The 13032-nt window shown below is 36.0% G+C and overlaps 1 protein-coding gene across 1 annotated transcript; it reads left to right on the top strand.

Annotated features, from left to right (window-relative positions):
• On the top strand, positions 27–11781 carry LOC105169059 (zinc finger CCCH domain-containing protein 5). Its single transcript, XM_011089326.2, has 9 exons — positions 27–554; positions 1718–1867; positions 1950–2087; positions 2629–2787; positions 5571–5663; positions 6080–6196; positions 8711–8785; positions 8930–9153; positions 10725–11781. Exons 1-9 carry the CDS (start codon positions 132–134, stop codon positions 11755–11757), a joined length of 2412 nt encoding a protein of 803 aa, XP_011087628.1. The 5' UTR covers positions 27–131; the 3' UTR covers positions 11758–11781.

Below are 13032 nucleotides of genomic sequence, written 5' to 3'. Positions count from 1 at the left end.
GTTTCTTAATGGATACTTAGGTTTATAATTTTTTTTATAAATTTAATTGCTCAATATGTTGATCTGAGCTGTAAATATTTCGTCTCATTCGCAAAACCCAGGAGAATTCCTCAAATTCGAAAACCCTAACGATGTCTAAAGAGCAATTCGGGATCAATGAGATGGAAGAAGAAGAAGAAGAAGAAGAAGAAGAGAGCAACAACAATAATAATACCAATATGAATACAGAGGTGATGGAGTGCGCGGGGCAGAGTCGGAAGGAGAGGCGGAAAGCTGCGAAGAAGGAGAAGAGGAAGAAAAAGAGGAAAGAAATGGCTGAGTTGGCGCGGCGAGAGGAGGAAGCGAGGCTCAATGATCCTGAGGAGCTGCGGCGGCTTCAAGCCGAGGAGGAGGAGGAAAAGTTGAGAGCCGAGAAAGAAAGGAGGGAGTTCGAGGAGAGGGAGAGGAAGATTCTGGAAGAATGGGAGAAGAGAAGAGCTCAAGAACTAAGGGAGGAGGAGGAGGAGAGAAGAAGACGAGCTCAAGAAGAAGAAGAACAATCGGAACAAAACTGGGTACGTATGTTACACAGTGTCTGTTCATGTGCTCTTTACTAGCATATTTGAGGTGAAATAAATAACCTGACTAAAAAATGCATGACTCCGATTCTCATTGAGATTCCGTTGGATGCGACTTTTGATGATTCTGGTTTTACCAGACTACTCCTCTTGTTAAGAGTACATGCGTGAGATGAGATAATGACATGCGAACCTTTTGGTTTATTAGTGATACCCGTGCAATATGTAGGATTTAGAACGAGTATTGCTACTTGGGATAAAAATGAGGAAGAATTATTTAACTAATGAAAGGGGTAGATTGGCTGATAGTTGATAGTTCTAATTCTTTTGAATGATTTTTGGGCCATAGATGTGGGTATCAGTAAATTTATTGTGTTACAAACTGTTGTTACAGTTAGGAGGGTGGATTGATTCCAGTTTGGTTAAACAGGAAAGGGGGTCTAATGAAGTAACATATGAGGTGGATAGCGATACAATCCAGTAAGAAAGGAAGGTGATGTTACATGTGTGCCTGATAGAGCTTACAGAGAGGCGCAGAGAATGATGAAATAGGATTTTGTGAGCTGACCTTTTAGTTGTCGAAACAACCTTTTATTATTAATCCTAAAATGTCTATGGTTCCATGGGATCTAGTATTATCTGATACTTGGTGTAAATAGATTTATGAAAGTATGCTAATACAGAATGCTATGACTCGTATGCCACATCAACTTTGCTTTTGATCCTAAAATTTTTTAATTGGATTATCTTTAGGTGGAGATTATAAAGTTTTGGAGACATTGATTTTATTCTTTTCTCTTTGTTTGTGGGTACCTGTGGAGTATTTAATTTCTTTACATGGATCGACAATCCAACAAACTTGATTTTATTCCTTTTCTTTGTTCTTGTGGAGCTGTTGTTTAATAGTCAACCATAACATACTTAAAATGCCATGATAATCTGTTGCTGGAGGATGATTCTTGTTACCTCGTGTACTTTTTACATGGATTTATTGATCTGCATCCTCACTGGCTGCTCTAGCCACACAGTTTAGCAAGCATCATGCTTCATAGCTGCTAATAGTGCTTTGCTGAGGCATCTGTTCTACATGCATTTGTTTGCCTGCTTTTATGAATTTAGTAAGCGAACTTTCTTGATATTTATATTGGTCACTCGTACAGGTTGGATGTGAAAATGAAGCAGATGAAGATGGTTGGGAGTATGTGGAAGAAGGGCCTCCTGAAATTATTTGGAAGGGCAATGAGATTATTGTGAAGAAGAAAAGAATTAGGGTGAAGAAAATAGATGCAGTGCAACAGATTAAGGAAGAGGTTTTACTATTGTTTGCACTTCATTGTCCAACTTATATCATAGTTATTCCCGCAGGCATTTAATTTTTTTTTAGTTATGTAGGATCCTAACAGACCCACGTCAAACCCTCTACCTCCACAATCAGAAGCTTTTGCCGATTATAAGAATGCGTCTACTCTTTCAGCTCAACAGCTACTAGAAAATGTTGCTCAAGAGACTCCAAACTTTGGGACTGAGCAGGTAGAACTCGCTATCCTCTCTCTTGTGGCAGTCATTTAGCACATATGTAAAGACAATAACTTGTACCTTGAGAAAGTAGGGTTGTATTTGGAGGGATTTAGGAAAGATTAAAAAAGTGAGCTTGAAGATGAAGGTTTTCAGAAAGTGTATTGGACAAAGGGATGTATGTTTCGATTTGTTTTTAGATTGGTCTGAAGAATAATCTTTTAAAGTTTGGAGTGTCACATCAAACTTTTGATGATTGAAAGATGCGATAATATATATTTTTTATTATATAATGATTAAAACATGCGTAAAGTTATAGATAAAAATCTACTGTAATTGAAATATATAGTTGTATTTATATAATAATGATTAGAATTTTTTAATAATATTTGTGGAGAAAGAGATTTGAAATAAAAATATGTTTGTTTTTGTTTTTGAGAAAGAACAAAACTTAAGCAAAAATAGAACCAAACAAAATTGAATTTTCATCTCTTCCTCGCCACCACCTACTTCCTTGGGAAAGCTACATCTTATCTCTTGGTTATATGCTTGGCAGGATAAAGCTCATTGTCCTTTCCACCTCAAAACAGGGGCTTGTCGATTTGGTTCACGTTGTAGCAGAATTCACTTCTACCCTGATAAATCCTGCACTTTGCTTATAAAGAACATGTACAATGGCCCTGGCCTAGTTTGGGAGCACGATGAAGGTCTTGAGGTCTGTTGAGGTCTCCATGTGACTCTAGTATCCTGATCTCTACATCATTTATTTTTGCACACAATCACGCTCTCTGTTGTTTTGTGCTTCTGATACATTGCAGCAGTAGTTGGAACCTCTTTCTTGACCTATCCTTGAATGAAATTCAATGAAGTTTTTTGTTTGATTGGAAGTAAAACAAAAGAATTTGTAGTTTCATTTGTCATTTAACTCCATGACGGAAGATTTCATAGGTATTCGAAGTTCTTAAATGTGAGACAAATACCTAGACAATTCCTTGCTTGTCCCAATGTTCTATTGTCTTCGTGGTAAAGAATTGATGTTCAAGCTAACTATCATGGATTCTGAATGGTTTATTTGTATTGAAACACTGCTAAGCTATGCAAGTAGAATTATGGTGATACCAGGAAATGCATACAGCAAGTACGACAGAGAAAATTTAGTTATTTTGTTAAAGCAAAATAACTTTCTGAACAATAAACTAATTTGCATGGTACTGGCCTCAGTGGAGTTTCACTATAAAGCATACAGATGTGTTTTGTACACAACATGCTGCAATGATGATTGATGCTTGGTGGACAAAAACATTGTAGATACTCTTATTTTGTTTCAGCTTTCCCCTCACATTATGCCTTTCTTTCTTCTTGTGCACTTCAGCTTTTTGTAATTTTATCATATGTGGATTGTGCTGATGTGAACTTACATCCGTACTTCCACGTGACTTGAAAGAGAAAACTACATTATTTGCTTCTGAATATGTTTCATCAATGTTGATTTTTTGATGTCTCTTGGATTCTTATTACATAGCTTTTTTACACTAACCCGTTGAGTTCCTTAACTACCACTAGTATAATGGGGAGCTTGTATTTCCTGGATGTTGGAGATCTCCTGCCAATAGATGTTACCTCTTAAGGTTTGGTATTTTGGAAACTTCAGGTTCTTGTCTTATATGTATGCCTTAGAGAGGAGTTACATCATCCTGCCAATAAGTGTAAGTGCATACATAAAACAGTTGCATTTTGTACATCGACTAGGACATTTTATGTATATTATAATAATAATAAATTGTTTCTCATCAATATTTAAATGTAGGCTTTCTCTATAAACAAAACCCAAGTATTCTATCCAAAGTAATTTTTTAACAAGTATTCGAATGACATGGTTTGTGAATGGCTTCTATCTTCCTGTGTGCTTTTTTGCTGAAAGAGTTAGAATGTTAAACAATGGTTAAAGGGATGGTGCTCAAAACTTTGCTTGGGTTGTATTTTATATAGGAACCACTGTGATAAGTTTTAACTATAAAGGCAGGTTGGATAGATGTAGGGCCTCCTTTGCCTTTAAACCATTTGGTTTTCATTAGCTGTATGCTCAATGTTGTAATGATGCAATATGGTGGTTCTTTTATTTATCTAAGAAGTTTGTTTATGATTGTTTGATATTTTTTTGGTCTCCCATGCATCTACTTTTTTCTTTCTTTTGTCTGGTTGTGTCGCCAAATTCACAAGATGGGTAGAGCACTTGATCTTAATGTTGGTTGATGTTCAAGAGAGTTTGTCCCTAATGTTCTGGCTCTATTTGTATCCATTATGCATTGGTGTGCAGAAGTTGTTTACCTGGATATGCTACAAAAAATTCTTCTGGAGGATGGATATGGTAGACTTGTATACTCAAGTTTAGGTTCCTTCCTTTGTAGTTAAACATCTACATATATCGCCAATGCACTTATATCTCACAGCATACATCATCTATATGCAACAAAAGAGGTACTTAGGACAAGTGTCCCATATTTCCTGTAGGCATGAGTTACTTGAGTTGCTGTCCCATGTTTCGTCACTCTTGACAAGTGTATATGTATATTTCTTAGGACAACTAGCACGCTCATGGTCATTATTATACTACGCAAGTATCTTATGATGACTGACAGATAATGCAGATGAGGAAGTTAAAAACAAAATGGATTATTTAAAGGACAATGAATGACAATTAAGGAGAGAGGAGATGTTCTGTCCAGGGCATATTAGCCTTTTATTGCTCTTAGAATTAGAATCCTGTCTATTATTGAGTACATAAAAGAATTCTTCTGTATTTCATGTTCTTAGCTTTATCAACTGTGCAAATGAAAGCTAAATATAGGAATAAGATGCACTCCTGCCATCCATACACCATCATTTGAATCTGAAATATAGTCTTAAGCCATTGTGGGCAATACATATACTATTCCCATATTTACTTAATGGATGAACAACCTTCTCTTCAATGGTGTAGATTTTGTTAGGTATGTAAGATTAGTCCTTTATGGTAGAGGTGGACAGATAGGATATAATCCTAAGAATAATAGATGCTGCTACATGGTAGAAGAAGACTAATTTAGTTTGCATGTTATTGAACTCTCTTTCTCACATACATGCATGCCATGCCCACACACAGACACACTTGCATGTTCATAGAAATTCTGGAGATATTCATTTTGCTATGTTTCTGCATCAATGATCCCAGTTTGTAATCATGAATCACGAAAATGAGTTTGTCTGCTGATGATTTTGTTCTTAGCATGGAACACAAATTTAGAAATTTATGTCCATCTGTGTTGTTGCTGGAGAATGCAATGTGTATGAGATAATATGGGTACCTTTTGATGTAGAAATGTTATAGCATGTCCATTATATTTTTAGGGGTTTTGTACATTGTGGACACGTTTTTATCTGGCCCTGCTTCTGCTCGTTCTTCATTTTTATGCACATATGTTTACAATCAGCCCTTTTCTGTTCATTTCCTTATGCCAGTACACAGATGAAGAGGTTGAACGTGCTTACGAAGAGTTCTACGAGGACGTACATACAGAATTCTTGAAATTTGGAGAGATTGTAAATTTCAAGGTAGCTGTTTGTCCTTGATAGAGGCTTAGGTTGTAAGTTAATTTTTTCTGCAGTGGCCCTACTCTCATCATTTTGGGTTTCAGGTGCAATACACAACAGAGGGTAGGTATTAGATTTTAGCAATATACAGTTCCAGTTAATGTTATAAATTAACTGTTCCAAGTGATTATTTTAGGTGTCGTCATTATCTGTTCCAGATGAGAACATAGAATGCTCAACTAAAGAACATTGTTTGTTTCCTTTCCTTTCACTTCACTGCTCTGTTCTTAAACTGATATAGAGCACGAGGTCATTTTCCTACGCTCTTTGTCTAGAACCATAATTTGGAAAGTAGAAATTGTAGTGAAGTGAATGATCCCTCTACCACCCTACTCATCTCCATTTTCAGAGGTAACTATTAAGTAACGATGTTTCAGGTGTGCAGAAACGGTTCATCTCATTTGCGGGGAAATGTGTATGTCCACTATAAGTCTTTGGATTCTGCTGTGCTGGCTTATCAATCAGCAAATGGTCGTTACTTTGCAGGAAAACAGGTATTCTTCATTTCATGCAAACCAAATCAAATCTGTCGTATATGGATTGCTATTTTGATGCATAGCACGTTTCTGTTCAATATGTTTTTGGCATTTCCCATTGATGATCATATATCAATAATCTGGGTTTTATGATATATTTGCTTTCTGCTGTCGGAGACTGAGGGTCTTGAAACGTTAGTTCTGGGGAGAATGTAGTGAGCAATGGAAAATACACTTGGGAAACTCGAAGTACAGAATTTGCCCTCTTTATCCAATTAAAAAATAAGACCAGCCAAATTGAACTAGCTACATACAGCAAATCTATGTAAAAACTAGCGACTATATATTTACTTGAACATAATTATCAGGCACTCCTCGTAACTTTAGCTGGCAAGAAGCACAGGAAATGCGATCAATTTGGCCTGTACTAGCTTTGTGAACTAAGTAATCCTCCAATATCAAGGAATCCAGGTAATGATCACGACAGGTTAACATCCCAAATTCTTTTGCCTCCTCTTGTGTCACCAGAAACTAAATTTGATGAGTAATTGATTAAGCCAAGAGTTTGACAAGTGCTAGATTTTTTGCCTAAAATACCTTGTAACGTGATCATTATCTTTCTTGTGAAACGACAGTGGACTAGAAGGCCAGTGTATATCACTGTCTTTGCAAGTTAAAACACAATAATGTGTAGTGAAGTTTATCCTTGTAGCTCATATCCTTTGTGTTGATCGTTCCACAAAGCTAATGCCATGTGAATGATTTTTCCCAACCAGAGGAAGAACGATCTTGAAAAAATCATGTAAATGGAAAATTAGTTGCATGAGTTAACCCGTGTTATGTGTCGAAGAGGAGATTAGTCTAAAGAGTTGAGGTCAATTTTGTGAAAACCGAGTTTTCTTGGCGGTAATTCCGTAAAGGCATGTTGCAGAAGCAGAGTTGGTAGTTGAAATGAATGAGTTCAGCATAAAACTATTACTATGCATCTTTCAAAGTAGAAGCATTATCTAAGTCCCTCTTAATTAGAGGTGCAAACAAGCCGAGCTCGGCCAAAAATCTGAGCTCGAGCTGGAGCTTGGCAAGCCGGAAAAAGTACTAAACTATTACTAAATTATATTTAAATATTTATTTACAAAATAATTAATGTACTAAATTACTGATTTTAGATAATATAAACTAAAATGCCATAGTTTAATATCATCTAAAACTAAAACCTGAGATATTGACTAATAATTCTAATATATAGTGAATAATTGCATTTTATTGTAATGGATATTGTAAGTGTAACAATAAATTTCATATGCATTATATTAAATATTTATTTACAGAAAAATTATCAAAATGTACTAAATTATTGATTAAGCTTGCTTTAAGATAATATAAACCAAAATACTATATTTTAATTCAATCTAAAACTAAAATATGATATATTGACTAACAATTCTAATATATGGTGAATGTTGAAATAAATGCATTTTGTTGTAGTGGATATTGAAATTATAACGATAAAAAATACACATTTATTATATTAAATACTTATTTATGAAAAAATTATCAAAATGTACTAAATTATTGATTAAGCTTGTTTTTAGATAATACAAACTAAAATACCATATTCAGTATCACATAAAACTAAAACATGAGATATTAACTAATAATTCTAATTTATGCTGAATTATAAATATTTATTTACAAAAAAAAGTATCAAAACTTACTAAATTGTTGCTTAAGCTCGTTTTTAAACAATATAAATAAAAATACAGTATTTTATTATTATATAAAATTAAAATGTGAGATATATTGACAAATAATTTTAATATATAGCGACTTTTGAATATAAACTTGATATAATATTGAACATGTACTTGAACAATATTTATAAATAAAAAACTAAAAAAAAAAAGATGTGAGCTCGCGAGCCAGCTTGCAAGCTCACGAACGTAACGAATCAAGCTCGAATGCGAGCCGGCTCGCGAGCTCATCTTGCAGCCCTAGTCCCCTAATATTTGTCTTATGTAAAATGCTTAAATTCTGAACTTAATGCACAACCTCTTTCTTACTAAGGATATTTTCTAAGGCTAACCAAGAATGCTTAGTTTGTAACATGATATATGCTGTCTTATTGCAAATCAGTATTTTATAGTGTCATTGAGTTACCTGTCCTGACAAGGCTGATGCAATTAATACACTTCATAAAATATTATGTTCAATTGATCACATTTTTGGGTCAAAAGAACTTGTATATTTTGTTCAAGCGACAATCTTATGATTGAAGTTGATTACTGAAATACTTACTGCATTTAGTAATCAATACATATTCTTTTGGCCAATCATTTGCTACAATTTTTCTTGAGTTATCACATGCCTAAAATCATGTTAATGTGAACTTTGTGAGATATTGAAGTTTTGCCTATCTTAGTGGTTGTGGCTGCTATAATATGCTGTGTGCTCTAAATTATTTGCAGCATACACAATCAGTTGTTGAATTGCTGCTTCATGTTTTGATGATGATTTCCTTGTTGCTATTGGCAGGTGCAATGTGAGTTTGTCGGGGTAACAAGATGGAAGGTTGCTATATGCGGAGAGTTTATGAAATCAAAGCTTCAGGTAAAGTTGCAACATTATTTTTGAATCTGTTTTTTCTTGTATTGTCATTTGTCCTTCCCTGCAAAGTCTTCAGTTATCTTTCCTGTTTTTGCTGATCTCACTTGTATTGTCCTGATTTTATATAATATGCGTCTTTCTTCCTAGACATGTTCTCGTGGAACTGCCTGCAACTTCATTCACTGTTTCCGGAATCCTGGAGGAGACTATGAATGGGCCGATTGGGATAAACCTCCTCCAAGATACTGGCTGAAGAAGATGGCCGCTTTGTTTGGTTATTCTGATGAATCTGGATATGAAAAACAGGAAGAGCGAGGAAGCCCAAGATCTTTCAGGCATTCCAGCAGAACTTCGACACATGATGCGTACAGGTAAACTTAAATGTTGACATTGACTTGTGCCATGCTACTATGGATCATCTGCGCTTAAAACGTTGACAATGATGGGTGTCCTGCCACCATGCACCGGAATCTGCAATAGTAAATCAGGGATATATCTGTAATTGCTCTCTGGTAGTCTGACATGCAAGAGATTTTTAATTAACAACTTAACCTTTAGGGATATAGTCTGAGGTCCGTAGTTTTAATGGCGGAACCATTTCTTACAAATTCAAATACTTTGGGAAGAAACATACAAGCTTTTAATTAATTAGTCGTGGATTCTCCACATCAAAAAGTTGTTTTTGGATTGATGGCATTGCCGTTTGGCATTAGATGATGTTTTGGGGAACTTTTAGCTAGCGGACTTGTAGAAGATTTCTTTGATCACCCAAGTTGTGGGTGATCAAGTCATACATGATGCGCAAATAGGGGCTATTCTTTTCCGTTGATGAATATAATTTCTGCTTGTGGAAAGACAAAGCAAGAGAGGTTGCTACATTTATCTTTGAGCATCTCTCCAGATGTGACCAGCAATTGCTGTTTATAGTATTGATGGTGCAAGAAGTTACCATCCATGTTTCTTCCTAACTTACAACTTTAACAAATCAAAGCACAAGAAATAATTTCTGATTGCAAGCCTATTCATTTCTTGGAGGGACCTTGGGCCACAATAGGCCTGAAAATCTGCACAGTACTTTCCAGGTGAAGTAGATCGGAACGTTTCTTTGAATGATGCTACTTATCCCATGTGACAATTATCAAGCAAATATTATGAATCATTTTAGTGCCATGTCTGAGGACGTGATGCAAGCTGAGCTTATAAGTTAGTTCATTTCTTTTTATTAGTTGATATTACGTTGCAATAATAGTTACTATAGCCAGATTTTATTCACCGTTACCCATAGTGCTATAGCCTGCGCCTTATTGTGGCAGCATTACTTTGGGGCCTTTTGTCTTTTGCTTATTTATCTTGGATGAATCAGATTAAAATCTCATGATGAAGACTGAAATTTTACCTTACTATGATTTTTACACAGATGCAAGGTTTTATCTCCTTAAGAAAGGGGGCTTTTGCAGAGTTTATTATCCTTTATAGAGTTCACTGATTTTGATGCTTCCAGGCAAACTATAGCCTTGGAATTATGTGCTTGATTTTCATTTTTACTTTATTTATGGTTCTGAAATGTAATTTTAATATGCTGATTGATTAATAGAACTTGAAATACTTGGTGGTCTAGGTATAATCTTTGATGAGAGATGTGTTATGTAGCTAAATACAGCAGATCATTCTACAAGAAAGGAATAAAGCCTTAGTTGATTCTGCTTGAATCCAATGCTTAATTAACAATCTTCCCTTCCCCAACTTAGCTTTTGCATTCTTCTAAAAGGAGGTTGGCAAACATCTATTTATTGCTACTTGTGGTGTTCTTTTATGTGGTCGTGGAGGTTATATGATTGCTGTGTTTCTCATATGGCGGACCATAATTGCCTTTGTGAGGCCACTATTTGATTATCTGAGAGAGTTTAAATTTTTCTTGTTCCGTGCAAATTTTCTATGACAGGTACCACTGTCACAGATCTCAATCAAGAGAAATCCATTATTCAGGAAGCACAAGAAATTACTCTGAGGATGATACTCGAATAAGTGCGCATCGGTTGCGTGATGTTGCTGATAAAAAGCAGTCAGAAGTTCTTGATGACAAAGAATGTGGTGATACATCAGTTTCTAGAAAGAAGCACCATAATAAGTATGTAGCCAGTAATAGTGATTCTGATAGGAATTACAGAGACAGAGGTAGGGACAGCAGCTATGACAGCTCAAGAAAATGCTCTCAAGCTCGGAGGGTCAGGAAATTGAAACCTCAAGGTAACAAAAGCAGTGGGAGCATACATGAAATTGATCATGTTGAAAATATGCATGATGGTGACAGAGATGAGGATAATCACCATGGACATGCAAGGACGAACACAAGACACCAGGAAAAAAGGCATGAGACTGTAGATGGAAGTCGTCATGCTGGTTCAAGATGGTACTTGTCAGACGAGGATGGAGTTAAAACTATGAGTGGCAAATCTACACGTGCGAGACAACAGTACGTGTCTACATCTCCAGGTGATCGCTGGGATGTCAGAGGCAGTTCCTGCAGTGGTGATTGGTCTGATGAAGACCGGGATACTGCACATATTTACACTGATCGATCCCCAGTGTCTGACAGTAACGAAGATTTTGAAGATAAAAGGTCTAAGAGACAAACTGCTCATGAACTAAAGCACTCAAGAATCAGGAACCACTCGGGTAAAGGGGATGGAAAAGATGGGCAGGATAGGGAAAGCCCTAGAGATTGTGGTCGAAGCTATAGATCTACTGATTCTAATTCAAAATACTACTCTAGTATGGATACTGGTGAATTGGAACACGGTGAATCAAAAAGAAAGAGAGATACTGATAAGAAATTTGATTCTGAAAATCGAATTCAGCACCATGTGGCAAAAAGATCTCATGCTGCTGACTACCGAATTGATGAGGCTACTATGGAAAGAGGCCGCTGGGAACCCAGGATAACTGATTCTGCAGAGCACCAAGATTTTGACTAACAACTTGATCAAGCTACTGCCAAAGAGGCCAGAGTATCTTAAATTATATAAATAATGTATGCTAATGGTTATAATTCTGTGACAATAGTTGTAGGTGAAGAGACGTAAGTCGAGCAAGGGATAAAGTCTGGTTCTTCCTGAGGCAAGGTTCTCTGTCTAGAAGCTAAAAGAATTTGAGGCAAAAGGCATGACACAGGGAGATGAATCCTTGATACCATTGGGTGTGGAGGAATGCAGGACTATTTGTCAGCCTCTATTGTTCCTGCAACTGCAGCTGTGAAAATTTTGGAGTCAAATGGTGTGTAACCCCCAGCAAAAAATGCATGTTTCTGGTTGCTTGATCTCAATTCGTCTGAATAGCTTATGTGCAGAAGCTGTGGGAAAGGGTTCTGTACTCTGGATAAAAACGCAGAAAGTTGTACTATTTTGAAGTCATTTATTATTTTCTTCATTTACGAAAGTAACAACCACTTTATCAATCATCTCACAGAAGAGACACAGATCCTTTGCAATTTTTCTCTATTCTCAATATTCTCTTTCGCATGCTATGATGATGATCTGGTAATTAGGAACAATGGAGGTGTAAAATTATTGGGAGTGGGATAGAGGTAATACACATTAGTTGGATGATATTCTGTCAGCTTCCTTCGGGCTCCTAACCTACTTGTATTACACAAACTTGGGAGTGGGATAGAGGTAATACACATTAGTTGGATGATATTCTGTCAGCTTCCTTCGGGCTCCTAACCTACTTGTATTACACAAACTTGGGAGCTTTTTTCTGCCTAGAGAGTGAACTTCATTGGCCTGCGCTGTCTAAGCATTTTTCCTTGAAAATATCTATAGTGACAAATTTATTGAGGGTGTTTTTAACTATCTCGGTACAGATGAAGGAGGGTTTTTAGGTATGCTAAGGCCATATTTAAATTGATGAATTTATGGATTGGTAGTCCTCCCCGTTGTACATTTAGATATATTGATGATTTAATATAGAAGAGATATATTGATGATTTAATATAGAAGAGATGAGGACACTGAAAAACTCCCTACACCCCTTGGGGTGGTTTTTAGAGGTGAAAGAAGCAGCTAAGATGCTTGAGCATTTGATGGTCCAGTTTGATAACTCATGTTTGTTTTCAAGGGAAACTATGGCCGCAACTGTAAATTTTTCATAGGACAGAATGCATGACCTTCAAATCATTATATTATTTTTCATCTTTCAAATTCTAAGTAAAATGAGAATTAGATATTATGCATCGGAGAAGGCTTCAGGAA

This window comes from Sesamum indicum, linkage group LG8 (assembly GCF_000512975.1).
Source record: "Sesamum indicum cultivar Zhongzhi No. 13 linkage group LG8, S_indicum_v1.0, whole genome shotgun sequence".
Classification (NCBI taxonomy): domain Eukaryota; kingdom Viridiplantae; phylum Streptophyta; class Magnoliopsida; order Lamiales; family Pedaliaceae; genus Sesamum; species Sesamum indicum.
This window is presented reverse-complemented; position numbering and strand designations above follow the sequence as displayed.

Coding starts and splice junctions, on each gene's coding strand:
- LOC105169059 (XM_011089326.2), top strand. CDS start 132: ATGTCTAAAGAGCAATTCGGGATCAATGAGATGGAAGAAGAAGAAGAA. Junction 1,868..1,949: donor TGCAACAGATTAAGGAAGAG/GTTTTACTATTG, acceptor TTAGTTATGTAG/GATCCTAACAGACCCACGTC. Junction 6,197..8,710: donor GTTACTTTGCAGGAAAACAG/GTATTCTTCATT, acceptor TGCTATTGGCAG/GTGCAATGTGAGTTTGTCGG.